Raw genomic sequence first — 26,426 nt, forward strand, 5'->3', positions numbered from 1 at the left:
TTCACGCACTTTGAAGTCAGCAGGAGCACTTGGAGCTCCATCACACAATCATCTAGTCCCACTTGGAGCTCCATCACACAATCATCTAGTCCCACTTGGAGCTCCATCACACAATCATCTAGTCCCACTTGGAGCTCCATCACACTCCCACAGTCATCCTGCTTGAAAGAGGAGTCCACACACTTTCATCCAACATGAAAGCAGAAGAATAATTCAAGTCCAACACAAAGAGCAAGAAGATGATGTTCATGCACACTTCAGTGGATCCAAAGTCATCCTTCAACTGAAAGCAATAATAATATTTACCTTTGATCTCATGACTCGCTGGTAAATGTCACACTATTCATATTCATGTTGTGACAATAATCATAACACATGACTGAATACATCATGTTTCTTTTGGACTTTTATTTTGAAAAACTGATGTGGTTTTAATATTTCTGTCATTGTTTTTTTGACACTCTTACGTTTTTATAGATTTTTTTTTCTGTAGATCAACTGGGATTGTTTTAAATGTGCTATATTATAATACAATATAATGTGAAATAACATATAATATAATATAATATATTATAAAATAATGTGATATGAAGTAATATAATATAATATCATGTGAAATAACATCTAGGTAGGTAGGTAGGTCTTTACTGTCATTGCACAAGTACAAGGAAACTTTGTTTTCAGCACAAACCCGTTGAAGATGAGACAAACAAACAGTGTACAGGGTTACAAACAAACAGTGTACAGGGTTACAAACAGTGTACAGGGTTACAAACAGTGTACAGGGTTACAAACAAACAGTGTACAGGGTTACAAACAGTGTACAGGGTTACAAACAGTGTACAGGGTTACAAACAAACAGTGTACAGGGTTACAAACAAACAGTGTACAGGGTTACAAACAGTGTACAGGGTTACAAACAAACAGTGTACAGGGTTACAAACAAACAGTGTACAGGGTTACAAACAGTGTACAGGGTTACAAACAAACAGTGTACAGGGTTACAAACAAACAGTGTACAGGGTTACAAACAAACAGTGTACAGGGTTACAAACAGTGTACAGGGTTACAAACAAACAGTGTACAGGGTTACAAACAAACAGTGTACAGGGTTACAAACAGTGTACAGGGTTACAAACAAACAGTGTACAGGGTTACAAACAAACAGTGTACAGGGTTACAAACAGTGTACAGGGTTACAAACAGTGTACAGGGTTACAAACAAACAGTGTACAGGGTTACAAACAAACAGTGTACAGGGTTACAAACAGTGTACAGGGTTACAAACAAACAGTGTACAGGGTTACAAACAGTGTACAGGGTTACAAACAAACAGTGTACATGGTTACAAACAAACAGTGTACAGGGTTACAAACAGTGTACAGGGTTACAAACAGTGTACAGGGTTACAAACAAACAGTGTACAGGGTTACAAACAAACAGTGTACAGGGTTACAAACAAACAGTGTACAGGGTTACAAACAGTGTACAGGGTTACAAACAAACAGTGTACAGGGTTACAAACAGTGTACAGGGTTACAAACAAACAGTGTACATGGTTACAAACAAACAGTGTACAGGGTTACAAACAGTGTACAGGGTTACAAACAGTGTACAGGGTTACAAACAAACAGTGTACAGGGTTACAAACAAACAGTGTACAGGGTTACAAACAAACAGTGTACATGGTTACAAACAAACAGTGTACAGGGTTACAAACACTGGGGAAGGATGAGTAGAAAAAAATACAATCTAGACTGAGCTTCTAGTCTGGAGTGTGAAAAAACCTCCATGGCAAAGCACATATACATAATACAACATACATCTGGAGACTTGCAACAGAGGGGAGGGAGTGGGGGCCACGGTGGCAGGCTGCAGCTCTTCAGACGCTGCCCAGCCGTCCATCACCGCTAAGGGATTCGGTAAGGTGCATGTCTTTGGAGGTGGGAGGGGCCTATACGCAGGTGCATGTCTTTGGAGGTGGGAGGAGCCTATCCCCAGGTGCATGTCTTTGGAGGTGGGAGGAGCCTATCCCCAGTTGCATGTTTTTGGAGGTGGGAGGGGCCTATCTCCAGGTGGATGTCTTTGGAGGTGGGAGGAGCCTATCCCCAGTTGCATGTTTTTGGAGGTGGGAGGGGCCTATCTCCAGGTGCATGTCTTTGGAGGTGGGAGGGGCCTATCTCCAGGTGCATGTCTTTGGAGGTGGGAGGCAGCATATAACATGAAATAATTTATTATAATAAAATATAATATAATATAATATAATATAATATAATATAATGTGATGTAACATAATGTAATATAATATAAAATAATATAATATAATATAATATAATATAATATAACATATAATATAATATAATATGATAACATATAATATAATATAATATAATATAATATAATATAATATAATATGATATGATATAATATAATATAATATAATATAATATATAATATAATATAATATAATATAATATAATATATAATATAATATAATATAATATGATATAATATAATATAATATAACATATAATATAATATGATATAATATAATATAATATAATATAATATAACATATAATATAATATCATATCATATCATATAATGTGATGTAATATAATATAATATAATGTGATATAACATATAATATGAATATGTGATGTATGAACTGGAGTGAATCCTATATGAAGTGGAGTGAGTCCCATATGAAACTAGTGTTTCTAGTATGAATATATAATAATAATAATAATAATAATAATAATATATAATAATAGTATGAAGTAGAGTGAGTCCTATATGAAGTGGAGTGAGTCCTATATGAAGTAAAGTGAGTCCTATATGAAGTGGAGTGAGTCCTATATGAAGTGGAGTGAGTCCTATATGAAGTAAAGTGAGTCCTATATGAAGTGGAGTGAGTCATATATGAAGTGGAGTGAGTCCTATATGAAGTGGAGTGAGTCCTATATGAAGTGGAGTGAGTCCTATATGAAGTAAAGTGAGTCCTATATGAAGTGGAGTGAGTCCTATATGAAGTGGAGTGAGTCCTATATGAAGTAAAGTGAGTCCTATATGAAGTGGAGTGAGTCATATATGAAGTAGAGTGAGTCCTATATGAATTGGAGTGAGTCCTATATGAAGTGGAGTGAGTCCTATATGAAGTAAAGTGAGTCCTATATGAAGTGGAGTGAGTCCTATATGAAGTGGAGTGAGTCCTATATGAAGTGGAGTGAGTCCTATATGAAGTAAAGTGAGTCCTATATGAAGTGGAGTGAGTCCTATATGAAGTAAAGTGAGTCCTATATGAAGTGGAGTGAGTCCTATATGAAGTAAAGTGAGTCCTATATAAGGTGGAGTGAGTCCTATATGAAGTGGAGTGAGTCCTATATGAAGTGGAGTGAGTCCTATATGAAGTGGAGTGAGTCCTATATGAAGTAAAGTGAGTCCTATATGAAGTGGAGTGAGTCCTATATGAAGTGGAGTGAGTCCTATATGAAGTGGAGTGAGTCCTATATGAAGTAAAGTGAGTCCTCTATGAAGTGGAGTGAGTCCTATATGAAGTGGAGTGAGTCCTATATGAAGTGGAGTGAGTCCTATATGAAGAAAAGTGAGTCCTATATGAAGTGGAGTGAGTCCTATATGAAGTAAAGTGAGTCCTATATGAAGTGGAGTGAGTCCTATATGAAGTGGAGTGAGTCCTATATGAAGTAAAGTGAGTCCTATATGAAGTAAAGTGAGTCCTATATGAAGTGGAGTGAGTCCTATATGAAGTAAAGTGAGTCCTATATGAAGTGGAGTGAGTCCTATATGAAGTGGAGTGAGTCCTATATGAAGTGGAGTGAGTCCTATATGAAGTAAAGTGAGTCCTATATGAAGTAAAGTGAGTCCTATATGAAGTGAAGTGAGTCCTATATGAAGTGGAGTGAGTCCTATATGAAGTAAAGTGAGTCCTATATGAAGTGGAGTGAGTCCTATATGAAGTGGAGTGAGTCCTATAAGAAGTAAAGTGAGTCCTATATGAAGTGGAGTGAGTCCTATATGAAGTGGAGTGAGTCCTATATGAAGTAAAGTGAGTCCTATATGAAGTGGAGTGAGTCCTATATGAAGTGGAGTGAGTCCTATATGAAGTAAAGTGAGTCCTATATGAAGTGGAGTGAGTCCTATATGAAGTAAAGTGAGTCCTATATGAAGTAAAGTGAGTCCTATATGAAGTGGAGTGAGTCCTATATGAAGTAAAGTGAGTCCTATATGAAGTGGAGTGAGTCCTATATGAAGTAAAGTGAGTCCTATATGAAGTGGAGTGAGTCCTATATGAAGTAAAGTGAGTCCTATATGAAGTGGAGTGAGTCCTATATGAAGTAAAGTGAGTCCTATATGAAGTGGAGTGAGTCCTATATGAAGTAAAGTGAGTCCTATATGAAGTAAAGTGAGTCCTATATGAAGTGGAGTGAGTCCTATATGAAGTAAAGTGAGTCCTATATGAAGTGGAGTGAGTCCTATATGAAGTAAAGTGAGTCCTATATGAAGTGGAGTGAGTCCTATATGAAGTGGAGTGAGTCCTATATGAAGTAAAGTGAGTCCTATATGAAGTAAAGTGAGTCCTATATGAAGTGGAGTGAGTCCTATATGAAGTGGAGTGAGTCCTATATGAAGTGGAGTGAGTCCTATATGAAGTAAAGTGAGTCCTATATGAAGTGGAGTGAGTCCTATATGAAGTGGAGTGAGTCCTATATGAAGTGGAGTGAGTCCTATATGAAGTAAAGTGAGTCCTATATGAAGTAAAGTGAGTCCTATATGAAGTGGAGTGAGTCCTATATGAAGTAAAGTGAGTCCTATATGAAGTGGAGTGAGTCCTATATGAAGTAAAGTGAGTCCTATATGAAGTGGAGTGAGTCCTATATGAAGTAAAGTGAGTCCTATATGAAGTAAAGTGAGTCCTATAAGAAGTGGAGTGAGTCCTATATGAAGTGGAGTGAGTCCTATATGAAGTAAAGTGAGTCATATATGAAGTGGAGTGAGTCCTATATGAAGTAAAGTGAGTCCTATATGAAGTAAAGTGAGTCCTATATGAAGTGGAGTGAGTCCTATATGAAGTGGAGTGAGTCATATATGAAGTAAAGTGAGTCATATATGAAGTGGAGTGAGTCCTATATGAAGTGGAGTGAGTCCTATATGAAGTAAAGTGAGTCCTATATGAAGTGGAGTGAGTCCTATATGAAGTGGAGTGAGTCATATATGAAGTAAAGTGAGTCCTATATGAAGTGGAGTGAGTCCTATATGAAGTGGAGTGAGTCCTATATGAAGTGGAGTGAGTCCTATATGAAGTAAAGTGAGTCCTATATGAAGTGGAGTGAGTCCTATATGAAGTAAAGTGAGTCCTATATGAAGTGGAGTGAGTCCTATATGAAGTAAAGTGAGTCCTATATGAAGTAAAGTGAGTCCTATATGAAGTGGAGTGAGTCCTATATGAAGTAAAGTGAGTCCTATATGAAGTGGAGTGAGTCCTATATGAAGTGGAGTGAGTCATATATGAAGTAAAGTGAGTCCTATATGAAGTGGAGTGAGTCCTATATGAAGTGGAGTGAGTCCTATATGAAGTGGAGTGAGTCCTATATGAAGTAAAGTGAGTCCTATATGAAGTGGAGTGAGTCCTATATGAAGTAAAGTGAGTCCTATATGAAGTGGAGTGAGTCCTATATGAAGTAAAGTGAGTCCTATATGAAGTAAAGTGAGTCCTATATGAAGTGGAGTGAGTCCTATATGAAGTAAAGTGAGTCCTATATGAAGTGGAGTGAGTCCTATATGAAGTGGAGTGAGTCATATATGAAGTAAAGTGAGTCCTATATGAAGTGGAGTGAGTCATATATGAAGTAAAGTGAGTCATATATGAAGTAAAGTGAGTCCTATATGAAGTGGAGTGAGTCCTATATGAAGTGAAGTGAGTCCTATATGAAGTGGAGTGAGTCCTATATGAAGTGGAGTGAGTCCTATATGAAGTAAAGTGAGTCCTATATGAAGTGGAGTGAGTCCTATATGAAGTAAAGTGAGTCCTATATGAAGTAAAGTGAGTCCTATAAGAAGTGGAGTGAGTCCTATATGAAGTGGAGTGAGTCCTATATGAAGTAAAGTGAGTCATATATGAAGTGGAGTGAGTCCTATATGAAGTAAAGTGAGTCCTATATGAAGTAAAGTGAGTCCTATATGAAGTGGAGTGAGTCCTATATGAAGTGGAGTGAGTCATATATGAAGTAAAGTGAGTCATATATGAAGTGGAGTGAGTCCTATATGAAGTGGAGTGAGTCCTATATGAAGTAAAGTGAGTCCTATATGAAGTGGAGTGAGTCCTATATGAAGTGGAGTGAGTCATATATGAAGTAAAGTGAGTCCTATATGAAGTGGAGTGAGTCCTATATGAAGTGGAGTGAGTCCTATATGAAGTGGAGTGAGTCCTATATGAAGTAAAGTGAGTCCTATATGAAGTGGAGTGAGTCCTATATGAAGTAAAGTGAGTCCTATATGAAGTGGAGTGAGTCCTATATGAAGTAAAGTGAGTCCTATATGAAGTAAAGTGAGTCCTATATGAAGTGGAGTGAGTCCTATATGAAGTAAAGTGAGTCCTATATGAAGTGGAGTGAGTCCTATATGAAGTGGAGTGAGTCATATATGAAGTAAAGTGAGTCCTATATGAAGTGGAGTGAGTCCTATATGAAGTGGAGTGAGTCCTATATGAAGTGGAGTGAGTCCTATATGAAGTAAAGTGAGTCCTATATGAAGTGGAGTGAGTCCTATATGAAGTAAAGTGAGTCCTATATGAAGTGGAGTGAGTCCTATATGAAGTAAAGTGAGTCCTATATGAAGTAAAGTGAGTCCTATATGAAGTGGAGTGAGTCCTATATGAAGTAAAGTGAGTCCTATATGAAGTGGAGTGAGTCCTATATGAAGTGGAGTGAGTCATATATGAAGTAAAGTGAGTCCTATATGAAGTGGAGTGAGTCATATATGAAGTAAAGTGAGTCATATATGAAGTAAAGTGAGTCCTATATGAAGTGGAGTGAGTCATATATGAAGTGGAGTGAGTCCTATATGAAGTAAAGTGAGTCCTATATGAAGTAGGGTGAGGGTGAGGGTGAGGGTGAGGGTGAGGGTGAGGGTGGGGGTGAGGGTGAGGGTGAGGGTGAGGGTGAGGGTGAGGGTGAGGGTGGGGGTGAGGGTGAGGGTGAGGGTGGGGGTGAGGGTGAGGGTGAGGGTGAGGGTGAGGGTGGGGGTGAGGGTGAGGGTGAGGGTGAGGGTGAGGGTGAGGGTGGGGGTGAGGGTGAGGGTGAGGGTGGGGGTGAGGGTGAGGGTGAGGGGTGGTCCCCCAAGCGTGTATAAATGGAGCGACGCGGTGGAGAGGCGGAGTGTGGAGACGGCACAGGACGCAGAGATGCAGGCTGAGGAGTACAACCTTCGAGGTACATGAACAAGCCTAATTCATCATGAGTCACATGACTGTGAGTCCTGATCCCAGGTAAGGAGCTGGTGGACTACATCACCAAGTACCTGAGCACCATCCAGGACCGCAGAGTCATTCCAGACGTGAAACCAGGTTACATGACCGCCCTCATCCCCGAACGTGCGCCCGCAGAGTCCGAGGACTGGGACGCCATCTTTGAGGACTTCCAGAGAGTCGTCATGCCGGGAGTAAGTACCTGTACTCTAGTACTACACTGTACTCTAGTACTACACTGTACTCTAGTACTACATGCAGTACTGACTAAGTACCTGCTCTTGTACACACTGTACTGTAGTACTACATGCAGTACTACAGTATAGTGAGTAAGTACCTGCTCTTACACACACACTTTACTGTAGTACTACATGCACACTTTACTGTAGTACTACACACACACTTTACTGTAGTACTACATGCACACTTTACTGTAGTACTACACACACACTTTACTGTAGTACTACATGCACACTTTACTGTAGTACTACAAACACACTTTACTGTAGTACTACATACACACTTTACTGAAGTACTACACACACACTTTACTGTAGTACTACATACACACTTTACTGTAGTACTACACACACACTTTACTGTAGTACTACATACACACTTTACTGAAGTACTACATACACACTTTACTGTAGTACTACATGCAGTACTACAGTAAAGTACCATGACATCATAGTACTGTCAATATTTACTGTATACAGTACTACTATCCACTATGACATCATAATACCGTAAATATTTACTTTATACAGTACTACTATTCACTGTGACATCATAATACTGCCAATATTTACTCTATACAGTACTACTATCCACTATGACATCATAATACTGTATACAGTACTACTATCCATTATGACATCATAGTACTGTAAATATTTACTGTATGTAGTACTATTATCCACTATGACATCATATACATTTACTGCATACATTACTACTATCCACAATGACATCATAGTACTGTAAAGTACCACGATGGGTATAGCTCGGTTGGTAGAGTGGCCGTGCCGGCAACTTGAGGGTTCCAGGTTCGATCCCCGCTTCCTCCATCCTAGTCACTGCCGTTGTGTCCTTGGGCAAGACACTTGACCCACCTGCTTACATGTTGGCTTTCACTATGTACAAGCGCTTTGACTCACTAGAGAAAAGCGCTATATAAATATAATTCACTTCACTATCCACTATGACATCATATATGTTTACTGTATACAGTAGTACTATGACATCATATATATTTACTGTCATCATGTATATTACTACTATGACATCATATATATTTACTACTATGACATCATATATACAGTACTACTATGACATCATGTATACAGTACTGCTATGACATCACATATATTTACTACTATGACATCATGTATACAGTACTACTATGACATCATATATACAGTACTACTATGACATCATGTATACAGTACTACTATGACATCATATATACAGTACTACTATGACATCATGTATACAGTACTACTATGACATCATATATACAGTACTTCTATGACATCATATATACAGTACTACTATGACATCATATATGCAGTACTACTATGACATCATGTATACAGTACTACTATGACATCATGTATACAGTACTACTATGACATCTTCTATTCAGTACTACTATGACATCATATATACAGTACTACTATGACATCATGTATACAGTACTTCTATGACATCATATACACAGTACTACTATGACATCATGTATACAGTACTACTATGACATCATGTATACAGTACTTCTATGACATCATATACACAGTACTACTATGACATCATGTATACAGTACTACTATGACATCATGTGTGTTACAGGTGGTTCACTGGCAGAGTCCTCACATGCACGCTTACTACCCCAGTCTGACATCATGGCCGTCCTTGTTGGGAGACATGTTGGCAGACGCCATCAACTGTGTGGGCTTCACTTGGGTCAGTACACAGTACACACATACTCAGTACTATATTTAATACTTCAATGTTTGCACAATATACAATACTCGGGTCAGTACACAGTACACACATACTAAGTACTATATTTAATACTTCAATGTTTGCACAATATACAATACTCGGGTCAGTACACACATACTCAGTACTATATTTAATACTTCAATGTTTGCACAATATACAATACTTGGGTGAGTACACACATACTCACCCCTATATTTAATACTTCAATGTTTGCACAATATACAATACTTGGGTGAGTACACACATACTCAGCACTATATTTAATACTTCAATGTTTGCACAATATACAATACTTGGGTGAGTACACACATACTCAGTACTATATTTAATACTTCAATGTTTGCACAATATACAATACTTGGGTGAGTACACACATACTAAGTACTATATTTAATACTTCAATGTTTGCACAATATACAATACTTGGGTGAGTACACGCATACTCAGTACTATATTTAATACTTCAATGTTTGCACAATATACAATACTTGGGTGAGTACACGCATACTCAGTACTATATTTAATACTTCAATGTTTGCACAATATACAATACTTGGGTGAGTACACACATACTGAGTACTATATTTAATACTTCAATGTTTGCACAATATACAATACTTGGGTGAGTACACACATACTAAGTACTATATTTAATACTTCAATGTTTGCACAATATACAATACTTGGGTGAGTACACGCATACTCAGTACTATATTTAATACTTCAATGTTTGCACAATATACAATACTTGGGTGAGTACACACATACTAAGTACTATATTTAATACTTCAATGTTTGCACAATATACAATACTTGGGTGAGTACACACATACTCAGTACTATATTTAATACTTCAATGTTTGCACAATATACAATACTTGGGTGAGTACACACATACTAAGTACTATATTTAATACTTCAATGTTTGCACAATATACAATACTTGGGTGAGTACACACATACTAAGTACTATATTTAATACTTCAATGTTTGCACAATATACAATACTTGGGTGAGTACACACATACTAAGTACTATATTTAATACTTCAATGTTTGCACAATATACAATACTTGGGTGAGTACACACATACTAAGTACTATATTTAATACTTCAATGTTTGCACAATATACAATACTCGGGTCAGTACACAGTACACACATACTAAGTACTATATTTAATACTTCAATGTTTGCACAATATACAATACTCGGGTCAGTACACACATACTCAGTACTATATTTAATACTTCAATGTTTGCACAATATACAATACTTGGGTGAGTACACACATACTCACCCCTATATTTAATACTTCAATGTTTGCACAATATACAATACTTGGGTGAGTACACACATACTCAGCACTATATTTAATACTTCAATGTTTGCACAATATACAATACTTGGGTGAGTACACGCATACTCAGTACTATATTTAATACTTCAATGTTTGCACAATATACAATACTTGGGTGAGTACACGCATACTCAGTACTATATTTAATACTTCAATGTTTGCACAATATACAATACTTGGGTGAGTACACACATACTGAGTACTATATTTAATACTTCAATGTTTGCACAATATACAATACTTGGGTGAGTACACACATACTAAGTACTATATTTAATACTTCAATGTTTGCACAATATACAATACTTGGGTGAGTACACGCATACTCAGTACTATATTTAATACTTCAATGTTTGCACAATATACAATACTTGGGTGAGTACACACATACTAAGTACTATATTTAATACTTCAATGTTTGCACAATATACAATACTTGGGTGAGTACACACATACTCAGTACTATATTTAATACTTCAATGTTTGCACAATATACAATACTTGGGTGAGTACACACATACTAAGTACTATATTTAATACTTCAATGTTTGCACAATATACAATACTTGGGTGAGTACACACATACTAAGTACTATATTTAATACTTCAATGTTTGCACAATATACAATACTTGGGTGAGTACACACATACTAAGTACTATATTTAATACTTCAATGTTTGCACAATATACAATACTTGGGTGAGTACACACATACTAAGTACTATATTTAATACTTCAATGTTTGCACAATATACAATACTTGGGTGAGTACACACATACTCAGTACTATATTTAATACTTCAATGTTTGCACAATATACAATACTTGGGTGAGTACACACATACTCACCCCTATATTTAATACTTCAATGTTTGCACAATATACAATACTTGGGTGAGTACACACATACTGAGTACTATATTTAATACTTCAATGTTTGCACAATATACAATACTTGGGTGAGTACACACATACTCAGTACTATATTTAATACTTCAATGTTTGCACAATATACAATACTTGGGTGAGTACACGCATACTCAGTACTATATTTAATACTTCAATGTTTGCACAATATACAATACTTGGGTGAGTACACGCATACTAAGTACTATATTTAATACTTCAATGTTTGCACAATATACAATACTTGGGTGAGTACACGCATACTCAGTACTATATTTAATACTTCAATGTTTGCACAATATACAATACTTGGGTGAGTACACACATACTAAGTACTATATTTAATACTTCAATGTTTGCACAATATACAATACTTGGGTGAGTACACACATACTCAGTACTATATTTAATACTTCAATGTTTGCACAATATACAATACTTGGGTGAGTACACACATACTAAGTACTATATTTAATACTTCAATGTTTGCACAATATACAATACTTGGGTGAGTACACACATACTAAGTACTATATTTAATACTTCAATGTTTGCACAATATACAATACTTGGGTGAGTACACACATACTAAGTACTATATTTAATACTTCAATGTTTGCACAATATACAATACTTGGGTGAGTACACACATACTCAGTACTATATTTAATACTTCAATGTTTGCACAATATACAATACTTGGGTGAGTACACACATACTCACCCCTATATTTAATACTTCAATGTTTGCACAATATACAATACTTGGGTGAGTACACACATACTGAGTACTATATTTAATACTTCAATGTTTGCACAATATACAATACTTGGGTGAGTACACACATACTCAGTACTATATTTAATACTTCAATGTTTGCACAATATACAATACTTGGGTGAGTACACGCATACTCAGTACTATATTTAATACTTCAATGTTTGCACAATATACAATACTTGGGTGAGTACACGCATACTAAGTACTATATTTAATACTTCAATGTTTGCACAATATACAATACTTGGGTGAGTACACGCATACTCAGTACTATATTTAATACTTCAATGTTTGCACAATATACAATACTTGGGTGAGTACACACATACTAAGTACTATATTTAATACTTCAATGTTTGCACAATATACAATACTTGGGTGAGTACACACATACTCAGTACTATATTTAATACTTCAATGTTTGCACAATATACAATACTTGGGTGAGTACACACATACTAAGTACTATATTTAATACTTCAATGTTTGCACAATATACAATACTTGGGTGAGTACACACATACTAAGTACTATATTTAATACTTCAATGTTTGCACAATATACAATACTTGGGTGAGTACACACATACTAAGTACTATATTTAATACTTCAATGTTTGCACAATATACAATACTTGGGTGAGTACACACATACTAAGTACTATATTTAATACTTCAATGTTTGCACAATATACAATACTTGGGTGAGTACACACATACTAAGTACTATATTTAATACTTCAATGTTTGCACAATATACAATACTTGGGTGAGTACACACATACTCAGTACTATATTTAAAACTTCAATGTTTGCACAATATACAATACTTGGGTGAGTACACACATACTCAGTACTATATTTAATACTTCAATGTTTGCACAATATACAATACTTGGGTGAGTACACACATACTAAGTACTATATTTAATACTTCGATGTTTGCACAATATACAATACTTGGGTGAGTACACACATACTCAGTACTATATTTAATACTTCAATGTTTGCACAATATACAATACTTGGGTGAGTACACACATACTCAGTACTATATTTAATACTTCAATGTTTGCACAATATACAATACTTGGGTGAGTACACACATACTCAGTACTATATTTAATACTTCAATGTTTGCACAATATACAATACTTGGGTGAGTACACACATACTCAGTACTATATTTAATACTTCAATGTTTGCACAATATACAATACTTGGGTGAGTACACACATACTGAGTACTATATTTAATACTTCAATGTTTGCACAATATACAATACTTGGGTGAGTACAGACATACTCAGTACTATATTTAATACTTCAATGTTTGCACAATATACAATACTTGGGTGAGTACACGCATACTAAGTACTATATTTAATACTTCAATGTTTGCACAATATACAATACTTGGGTGAGTACACGCATACTCAGTACTATATTTAATACTTCAATGTTTGCACAATATACAATACTTGGGTGAGTACACACATACTCAGTACTATATTTAATACTTCAATGTTTGCACAATATACAATACTTGGGTGAGTACACGCATACTCAGTACTATATTTAATACTTCAATGTTTGCACAATATACAATACTTGGGTGAGTACACGCATACTCAGTACTATATTTATTACTTCAATGTTTGCACAATATACAATACTTGGGTGAGTACACGCATACTAAGTACTATATTTAATACTTCAATGTTTGCACAATATACAATACTTGGGTGAGTACACGCATACTCAGTACTATATTTAATACTTCAATGTTTGCACAATATACAATACTTGGGTGAGTACACACATACTCAGTACTATATTTAATACTTCAATGTTTGCACAATATACAATACTTGGGTGAGTACACACATACTCAGTACTATATTTAATACTTCAATGTTTGCACAATATACAATACTTGGGTGAGTACACACATACTAAGTACTATATTTAATACTTCAATGTTTGCACAATATACAATACTTGGGTGAGTACACACATACTCAGTACTATATTTAATACTTCAATGTTTGCACAATATACAATACTTGGGTGAGTACACACATACTAAGTACTATATTTAATACTTCAATGTTTGCACAATATACAATACTTGGGTGAGTACACACATACTAAGTACTATATTTAATACTTCAATGTTTGCACAATATACAATACTTGGGTGAGTACACACATACTAAGTACTATATTTAATACTTCAATGTTTGCACAATATACAATACTTGGGTGAGTACACACATACTAAGTACTATATTTAATACTTCAATGTTTGCACAATATACAATACTTGGGTGAGTACACACATACTCAGTACTATATTTAATACTTCAATGTTTGCACAATATACAATACTTGGGTGAGTACACACATACTCAGTACTATATTTAATACTTCAATGTTTGCACAATATACAATACTTGGGTGAGTACACACATACTCACCCCTATATTTAATACTTCAATGTTTGCACAATATACAATACTTGGGTGAGTACACACATACTGAGTACTATATTTAATACTTCAATGTTTGCACAATATACAATACTTGGGTGAGTACACACATACTAAGTACTATATTTAATACTTCAATGTTTGCACAATATACAATACTTGGGTGAGTACACACATACTCACCCCTATATTTAATACTTCGATGTTTGCACAATATACAATACTTGGGTGAGTACACACATACTGAGTACTATATTTAATACTTCGATGTTTGCACAATATACAATACTTGGGTGAGTACACACATACTAAGTACTATATTTAATACTTTGATGTTTGCACAATATACAATACTTGGGTGAGTACACACATACTCAGTACTATATTTATTACTTCAATGTTTGCACAATATACAATACTTGGGTGAGTACACACATACTCAGTACTATATTTAATACTTCAATGTTTGCACAATATACAATACTTGGGTGAGTACACACATACTCAGTACTATATTTAATACTTCAATGTTTGCACAATATACAATACTTGGGTGAGTACACACATACTCAGTACTATATTTAATACTTCAATGTTTGCACAATATACAATACTTGGGTGAGTACACACATACTCAGTACTATATTTAATACTTCAATGTTTGCACAATATACAATACTTGGGTGAGTACACACATACTCAGTACTATATTTAATACTTCAATGTTTGCACAATATACAATACTTGGGTGAGTACACACATACTGAGTACTATATTTAATACTTCAATGTTTGCACAATATACAATACTTGGGTGAGTACACACATACTAAGTACTATATTTAATACTTCAATGTTTGCACAATATACAATACTTGGGTGAGTACACACATACTCACCCCTATATTTAATACTTCGATGTTTGCACAATATACAATACTTGGGTGAGTACACACATACTGAGTACTATATTTAATACTTCGATGTTTGCACAATATACAATACTTGGGTGAGTACACACATACTGAGTACTATATTTAATACTTCAATGTTTGCACAATATACAATACTTGGGTGAGTACACACATACTCACCCCTATATTTAATACTTCGATGTTTGCACAATATACAATACTTGGGTGAGTACACACATACTGAGTACTATATTTAATACTTCGATGTTTGCACAATATACAATACTTGGGTGAGTACACACATACTAAGTACTATATTTAATACTTCAATGTTTGCACAATATACAATACTTGGGTGAGTACACACATACTCACCCCTATATTTAATACTTCGATGTTTGCACAATATACAATACTTGGGTGAGTACACACATACTGAGTACTATATTTAATACTTCGATGTTTGCACAATATACAATACTTGGGTGAGTACACACATACTGAGTACTATATTTAATACTTCGATGTTTGCACAATATACAATACTTGGGTGAGTACACACATACTCAGTACTATATTTAATACTTCAATGTTTGCACAATATACAATACTCGGGTCAGTACACAGTACACACATACTAAGTACTATATTTAATACTTCAATGTTTGCACAATATACAATACTCGGGTCAGTACACACATACTCAGTACTATATTTAATACTTCAATGTTTGCACAATATACAATACTTGGGTGAGTACACACATACTCACCCCTATATTTAATACTTCAATGTTTGCACAATATACAATACTTGGGTGAGTACACACATACTCAGCACTATATTTAATACTTCAATGTTTGCACAATATACAATACTTGGGTGAGTACACGCATACTCAGTACTATATTTAATACTTCAATGTTTGCACAATATACAATACTTGGGTGAGTACACGCATACTCAGTACTATATTTAATACTTCAATGTTTGCACAATATACAATACTTGGGTGAGTACACACATACTGAGTACTATATTTAATACTTCAATGTTTGCACAATATACAATACTTGGGTGAGTACACACATACTAAGTACTATATTTAATACTTCAATGTTTGCACAATATACAATACTTGGGTGAGTACACGCATACTCAGTACTATATTTAATACTTCAATGTTTGCACAATATACAATACTTGGGTGAGTACACACATACTAAGTACTATATTTAATACTTCAATGTTTGCACAATATACAATACTTGGGTGAGTACACACATACTCAGTACTATATTTAATACTTCAATGTTTGCACAATATACAATACTTGGGTGAGTACACACATACTAAGTACTATATTTAATACTTCAATGTTTGCACAATATACAATACTTGGGTGAGTACACACATACTAAGTACTATATTTAATACTTCAATGTTTGCACAATATACAATACTTGGGTGAGTACACACATACTAAGTACTATATTTAATACTTCAATGTTTGCACAATATACAATACTTGGGTGAGTACACACATACTAAGTACTATATTTAATACTTCAATGTTTGCACAATATACAATACTTGGGTGAGTACACACATACTCAGTACTATATTTAATACTTCAATGTTTGCACAATATACAATACTTGGGTGAGTACACACATACTCACCCCTATATTTAATACTTCAATGTTTGCACAATATACAATACTTGGGTGAGTACACACATACTGAGTACTATATTTAATACTTCAATGTTTGCACAATATACAATACTTGGGTGAGTACACACATACTCAGTACTATATTTAATACTTCAATGTTTGCACAATATACAATACTTGGGTGAGTACACGCATACTCAGTACTATATTTAATACTTCAATGTTTGCACAATATACAATACTTGGGTGAGTACACGCATACTAAGTACTATATTTAATACTTCAATGTTTGCACAATATACAATACTTGGGTGAGTACACGCATACTCAGTACTATATTTAATACTTCAATGTTTGCACAATATACAATACTTGGGTGAGTACACACATACTAAGTACTATATTTAATACTTCAATGTTTGCACAATATACAATACTTGGGTGAGTACACACATACTCAGTACTATATTTAATACTTCAATGTTTGCACAATATACAATACTTGGGTGAGTACACACATACTAAGTACTATATTTAATACTTCAATGTTTGCACAATATACAATACTTGGGTGAGTACACACATACTAAGTACTATATTTAATACTTCAATGTTTGCACAATATACAATACTTGGGTGAGTACACACATACTAAGTACTATATTTAATACTTCAATGTTTGCACAATATACAATACTTGGGTGAGTACACACATACTAAGTACTATATTTAATACTTCAATGTTTGCACAATATACAATACTTGGGTGAGTACACACATACTCAGTACTATATTTAATACTTCAATGTTTGCACAATATACAATACTTGGGTGAGTACACACATACTCACCCCTATATTTAATACTTCAATGTTTGCACAATATACAATACTTGGGTGAGTACACACATACTGAGTACTATATTTAATACTTCAATGTTTGCACAATATACAATACTTGGGTGAGTACACACATACTCAGTACTATATTTAATACTTCAATGTTTGCACAATATACAATACTTGGGTGAGTACACGCATACTCAGTACTATATTTAATACTTCAATGTTTGCACAATATACAATACTTGGGTGAGTACACACATACTGAGTACTATATTTAATACTTCAATGTTTGCACAATATACAATACTTGGGTGAGTACACGCATACTAAGTACTATATTTAATACTTCAATGTTTGCACAATATACAATACTTGGGTGAGTACACGCATACTCAGTACTATATTTAATACTTCAATGTTTGCACAATATACAATACTTGGGTGAGTACACACATACTAAGTACTATATTTAATACTTCAATGTTTGCACAATATACAATACTTGGGTGAGTACACACATACTCAGTACTATATTTAATACTTCAATGTTTGCACAATATACAATACTTGGGTGAGTACACACATACTAAGTACTATATTTAATACTTCAATGTTTGCACAATATACAATACTTGGGTGAGTACACACATACTAAGTACTATATTTAATACTTCAATGTTTGCACAATATACAATACTTGGGTGAGTACACACATACTAAGTACTATATTTAATACTTCAATGTTTGCACAATATACAATACTTGGGTGAGTACACACATACTAAGTACTATATTTAATACTTCAATGTTTGCACAATATACAATACTTGGGTGAGTACACACATACTAAGTACTATATTTAATACTTCAATGTTTGCACAATATACAATACTTGGGTGAGTACACACATACTCAGTACTATATTTAAAACTTCAATGTTTGCACAATATACAATACTTGGGTGAGTACACACATACTCAGTACTATATTTAATACTTCAATGTTTGCACAATATACAATACTTGGGTGAGTACACACATACTAAGTACTATATTTAATACTTCGATGTTTGCACAATATACAATACTTGGGTGAGTACACACATACTCAGTACTATATTTAATACTTCAATGTTTGCACAATATACAATACTTGGGTGAGTACACACATACTCAGTACTATATTTAATACTTCAATGTTTGCACAATATACAATACTTGGGTGAGTACACACATACTCAGTACTATATTTAATACTTCAATGTTTGCACAATATACAATACTTGGGTGAGTACACACATACTCAGTACTATATTTAATACTTCAATGTTTGCACAATATACAATACTTGGGTGAGTACACACATACTGAGTACTATATTTAATACTTCAATGTTTGCACAATATACAATACTTGGGTGAGTACACACATACTCAGTACTATATTTAATACTTCAATGTTTGCACAATATACAATACTTGGGTGAGTACACGCATACTAAGTACTATATTTAATACTTCAATGTTTGCACAATATACAATACTTGGGTGAGTACACGCATACTCAGTACTATATTTAATACTTCAATGTTTGCACAATATACAATACTTGGGTGAGTACACACATACTCAGTACTATATTTAATACTTCAATGTTTGCACAATATACAATACTTGGGTGAGTACACGCATACTCAGTACTATATTTAATACTTCAATGTTTGCACAATATACAATACTTGGGTGAGTACACACATACTCAGTACTATATTTAATACTTCAATGTTTGCACAATATACAATACTTGGGTGAGTACACACATACTCAGTACTATATTTAATACTTCAATGTTTGCACAATATACAATACTTGGGTGAGTACACACATACTAAGTACTATATTTAATACTTCAATGTTTGCACAATATACAATACTTGGGTGAGTACACACATACTCAGTACTATATTTAATACTTCAATGTTTGCACAATATACAATACTTGGGTGAGTACACACATACTAAGTACTATATTTAATACTTCAATGTTTGCACAATATACAATACTTGGGTGAGTACACACATACTAAGTACTATATTTAATACTTCAATGTTTGCACAATATACAATACTTGGGTGAGTACACACATACTAAGTACTATATTTAATACTTCAATGTTTGCACAATATACAATACTTGGGTGAGTACACACATACTCAGTACTATATTTAATACTTCAATGTTTGCACAATATACAATACTTGGGTGAGTACACACATACTCACCCCTATATTTAATACTTCAATGTTTGCACAATATACAATACTTGGGTGAGTACACACATACTGAGTACTATATTTAATACTTCAATGTTTGCACAATATACAATACTTGGGTGAGTACACACATACTCAGTACTATATTTAATACTTCAATGTTTGCACAATATACAATACTTGGGTGAGTACACGCATACTCAGTACTATATTTAATACTTCAATGTTTGCACAATATACAATACTTGGGTGAGTACACGCATACTAAGTACTATATTTAATACTTCAATGTTTGCACAATATACAATACTTGGGTGAGTACACGCATACTCAGTACTATATTTAATACTTCAATGTTTGCACAATATACAATACTTGGGTGAGTACACACATACTAAGTACTATATTTAATACTTCAATGTTTGCACAATATACAATACTTGGGTGAGTACACACATACTCAGTACTATATTTAATACTTCAATGTTTGCACAATATACAATACTTGGGTGAGTACACACATACTAAGTACTATATTTAATACTTCAATGTTTGCACAATATACAATACTTGGGTGAGTACACACATACTCAGTACTATATTTAATACTTCAATGTTTGCACAATATACAATACTTGGGTGAGTACACACATACTCACCCCTATATTTAATACTTCAATGTTTGCACAATATACAATACTTGGGTGAGTACACACATACTGAGTACTATATTTAATACTTCAATGTTTGCACAATATACAATACTTGGGTGAGTACACACATACTAAGTACTATATTTAATACTTCAATGTTTGCACAATATACAATACTTGGGTGAGTACACACATACTCACCCCTATATTTAATACTTCGATGTTTGCACAATATACAATACTTGGGTGAGTACACACATACTGAGTACTATATTTAATACTTCGATGTTTGCACAATATACAATACTTGGGTGAGTACACACATACTAAGTACTATATTTAATACTTTGATGTTTGCACAATATACAATACTTGGGTGAGTACACACATACTCAGTACTATATTTATTACTTCAATGTTTGCACAATATACAATACTTGGGTGAGTACACACATACTCAGTACTATATTTAATACTTCAATGTTTGCACAATATACAATACTTGGGTGAGTACACACATACTCAGTACTATATTTAATACTTCAATGTTTGCACAATATACAATACTTGGGTGAGTACACACATACTCAATACTATATTTAATACTTCAATGTTTGCACAATATACAATACTTGGGTGAGTACACACATACTCAGTACTATATTTAATACTTCAATGTTTGCACAATATACAATACTTGGGTGAGTACACACATACTCACCCCTATATTTAATACTTCAATGTTTGCACAATATACAATACTTGGGTGAGTACACACATACTGAGTACTATATTTAATACTTCAATGTTTGCACAATATACAATACTTGGGTGAGTACACACATACTAAGTACTATATTTAATACTTCAATGTTTGCACAATATACAATACTTGGGTGAGTACACACATACTCACCCCTATATTTAATACTTCGATGTTTGCACAATATACAATACTTGGGTGAGTACACACATACTGAGTACTATATTTAATACTTCGATGTTTGCACAATATACAATACTTGGGTGAGTACACACATACTGAGTACTATATTTAATACTTCAATGTTTGCACAATATACAATACTTGGGTGAGTACACACATACTCAGTACTATATTCAATACTTCAATGTTTGCACAATATACAATACTTAGGTGAGTACACACATACTCAGTATGTTTGCACAATATACAATACTTAGGTGAGTACACACATACAATATGCAATACTTGTTTACAGAAATATACAATAAAAACGTTAAAACTCTTCATATAATAAAATGTGCGTTTAATTCTTCATTAGTGCTAATAGTAATGATAAGGCTAATAATAATGATAATAATAATAATAATAATAATAAGGCTAATAATAATAATAATAATAAGGCTAATAATAATGCTAATGATAAGGCTAATAAAAATGCTAATGATAATGCTAATAATAATGCTCATGCTAATACTAGTGCTAATAATAATGCTGATAATAATGCTGATGATGATGCTAATGATGATGCTAATGCTAATAATAATGCTGATAAAAATGCTAATGATGATGCTAATGCTAATAGTAATGCTGATGATGATGCTAATGATGATGCTAATGCTAATAATAATGCTGATAATAATGCTGATGATGATGCTAATGATGATGCTAATGCTAATAAAAATGCTGATAAAAATGCTAATGATGATGCTAATGATGATGCTAATGCTAATAATAATGCTGATAATAATGCTGATGATGATGCTAATGATGATGCTAATGCTAATAATAATGCTGATAAAAATGCTAATGATGATGCTAATGCTAATAGTAATGCTGATGATGATGCTAATGATGATGCTAATGCTAGTAATAATGCTGATAATAATGCTGATGATGATGCTAATGATGATGCTAATGCTAATAATAATGCTGATAAAAATGCTAATGATGATGCTAATGATAATGCTAATGCTAATAATAATGCTGATGATGATGCTAATGATGATGCTAATGCTAATAATAATGCTGATGATGATGCTAATGATGATGCTAATAATGATGCTAATGCTAATAATAATGCTGATAAAAATGCTAATGATGATGCTAATGCTAATAATAATGCTGATGATGATGCTAATGATGATGCTAATAATGATGCTAATGCTAATAATAATGCTGATAAAAATGCTAATGATGATGCTAATGCTATTAATAATGCTGATAAAAATGCTAATGATGATGCTAATGCTGATGATGATGCTAATGATGATGCTAATGATGATGCTAATGCTGATGATGATGCTGATGCTAATGCTAACATGTTGACACAGGCGTCCAGTCCTGCGTGCACAGAGTTAGAAATGAAGGTGATGCTAATGCTAATGCTAACATGTTGACACAGGCGTCCAGTCCTGCGTGCACAGTTAGAAATGAAGGTGATGCTAATGCTAATGCTAATGCTAACATGTTGACACAGGCGTCCAGTCCTGCGTGCACAGTTAGAAATGAAGGTGATGCTAATGCTAATGCTAATGCTAACATGTTGACACAGGCGTCCAGTCCTGCGTGCACAGTTAGAAATGAAGGTGATGCTAATGCTAATGCTAATGCTAGCATGTTGACACAGGCGTCCAGTCCTGCGTGCACAGAGTTAGAAATGAAGGTGATGCTAATGCTAATGCTAATGCTAACATGTTGACACAGGCGTCCAGTCCTGCGTGCACAGAGTTAGAAATGAAGGTCATGGATTGGCTGTGCAGAGCTTTAGGACTTCCTGACTTCTTCCTCCATCAGCACCGTGACAGCCGAGGGGGCGGAGTCTTGCAGGTAGACCTATCATCTTCTTGTCTTCTTGCTCCTGATTGGCTGACTCTCAGCGTCCAATCAGAGCACGGTGAGTGAGAGCACGCTGGTGGCTCTGCTGGCCGCCAGGAAGGACAAGATCCTGCAGCTGGACCAGGACCAAGACCTGGACCTGGACCTGGACCCCTCTGTCCTCAACTCCACCCTGGTGGCCTACGCCTCTGATCAGGTGCTTAGTAGTCTACTAGTCCCTGGTGGTGAGGAACTGAAGAGTGTGTGGTCCTAGTCCTGGTGGTGAGGAACTGAAGTGTGTGTGCTCCTAGTCCTGGTGGTGAGGAACTGTAGTGTGTGGTCCTAGTCCCTGGTGGTGAGGAACTGTAGTGTGTGGTCCTAGTCCCTGGTGGTGAGGAACTGAAGTGTGTGTGCTCCTAGTCCTGGTGGTGAGGAACTGTAGTGTGTGGTCCTAGTCCCTGGTGGTGAGGAACTGAAGTGTGTGTGGTCCTAGTCCTGGTGGTGAGGAACTGTAGTGTGTGGTCCTAGTCCCTGGTGGTGAGGAACTGAAGTGTGTGTGGTCCTAGTCCTGGTGGTGAGGAACTGTAGTGTGTGGTCCTAGTCCCTGGTGGTGAGGAACTGAAGTGTGTGTGGTCCTAGTCCTGGTGGTGAGGAACTGTAGTGTGTGGTCCTAGTCCCTGGTGGTGAGGAACTGAAGTGTGTGTGGTCCTAGTCCTGGTGGTGAGGAACTCAAGTGTGTGTGCTCCTAGTCCTGGTGGTGAGGAACTGAAGTGTGTGTGGTCCTAGTCCTGGTGGTGAGGAACTGAAGTGTGTGTGGTCCTAGTCCCTGCTGGTGAGGAACTGAAGTGTGTGTGGTCCTAGTCCTGGTGGTGAGGAACTGAAGTGTGTGTGGTCCTAGTCCCTGGTGGTGAGGAACTGAATTGTGTGTGGTCCTAGTCCTGGTGGTGAGGAACTGAAGTGTGTGTGGTCCTAGTCCCTGCTGGTGAGGAACTGAAGTGTGTGTGCTCCTAGTCCTGGTGGTGAGGAACTGTAGTGTGTGGTCCTAGTCCCTGGTGGTGAGGAACTGAAGTGTGTGTGGTCCTAGTCCTGGTGGTGAGGAACTGAAGTGTGTGTGGTCCTAGTCCTGGTGGTGAGGAACTGAAGTGTGTGTGCTCCTAGTCCTGGTGGTGAGGAACTGAAGTGTGTGTGCTCCTAGTCCTGGTGGTGAGGAACTGAAGTGTGTGTGGTCCTAGTCCTGGTGGTGAGGAACTGAAGTGTGTGTGGTCCTAGTCCTGGTGGTGAGGAACTGAAGTGTGTGTGGTCCTAGTCCTGGTGGTGAGGAACTGAAGTGTGTGTGCTCCTAGTCCTGGTGGTGAGGAACTGAAGTGTGTGTGGTCCTAGTCCTGGTGGTGAGGAACTGAAGTGTGTGTGGTCCTAGTCCTGGTGGTGAGGAACTGAAGTGTGTGTGGTCCTAGTCCTGGTGGTGAGGAACTGAAGTGTGTGTGGTCCTAGTCCTGGTGGTGAGGAACTGAAGTGTGTGTGGTCACAGGCGCACTCGTCAGTGGAGAAGGCGGGTCACATCTCGCTGGTGAAGATCCGGTTCCTGCCCACAGACCACCTGCTGGCCCTCAGGGGGGACACGCTGAGACGGGCCGTGCAAGAAGACCGGCGGAGAGGTCTACTTCCCTTCCTGGTTTGTAGTCCACCACACCTTCCCAACCAAGACCATGGCACACATGTCCACTGCAGAGGACATAACTCCATGTTGTGTGTCAGCTGTGTGCCACCCTGGGAACCACAGGAGTCTGTGCCTTCGACGCCCTCTCTGAACTGGGACCTGTCTGTAAGTATCTAGTCTTCTAGTCTTCTAGTCATCTAGTCATCTAGTCATCTAGTCATCTAGTCTTCTAGTCTTCATGTAAGTGTGTCAGCTGTGTGCCACCCTGGGAACCACAGGAGTCTGTGCCTTCGACGCCCTCTCTGAACTGGGACCTGTCTGTAAGTATCTAGTCTTCTAGTCATCTAGTCATCTAGTCTTCTAGTCTTCTAGTCATCTAGTCTTCTAGTCATCTAGTCATCTAGTCATCTTGTCTCCTAGTCTTCATGTAAGTATCTTTATCTAGTCTTCATGTGACTAATCATCATGATGATGATACAGTGTGTAAGTATCTAGTCATTTAGTCTTCATGTCACTAATCATCATGGTGGACCCAATGTGTAAGTATCTAGTCATCTAGTCTTCTAGTCATCTAGTCATCTAGT

The 26,426-nt window shown here is 35.7% G+C and overlaps 1 protein-coding gene across 1 annotated transcript in view; it reads left to right on the forward strand.

Moving 5' to 3' along the window:
• Positions 1-7,404: 7,404 nt before the first annotated feature.
• Positions 7,405-26,426, forward strand: part of LOC133642495 (histidine decarboxylase-like) — a 39,282-nt gene continuing 20,260 nt past the window's right edge. The window contains exons 1-7 of the mRNA XM_062036719.1: positions 7,405-7,448; positions 7,505-7,677; positions 9,335-9,448; positions 24,075-24,197; positions 24,259-24,402; positions 25,714-25,857; positions 25,941-26,007. Of these exons, the coding sequence (XP_061892703.1) occupies positions 7,421-7,448; positions 7,505-7,677; positions 9,335-9,448; positions 24,075-24,197; positions 24,259-24,402; positions 25,714-25,857; positions 25,941-26,007 (793 nt within the window). The 5' untranslated portion in view covers positions 7,405-7,420. The remainder of the gene's footprint in view (positions 7,449-7,504; positions 7,678-9,334; positions 9,449-24,074; positions 24,198-24,258; positions 24,403-25,713; positions 25,858-25,940; positions 26,008-26,426) is intronic.

Source organism: Entelurus aequoreus, linkage group LG02 (genome assembly GCF_033978785.1).
Source record: "Entelurus aequoreus isolate RoL-2023_Sb linkage group LG02, RoL_Eaeq_v1.1, whole genome shotgun sequence".
Classification (NCBI taxonomy): Eukaryota; Metazoa; Chordata; class Actinopteri; order Syngnathiformes; family Syngnathidae; genus Entelurus; species Entelurus aequoreus.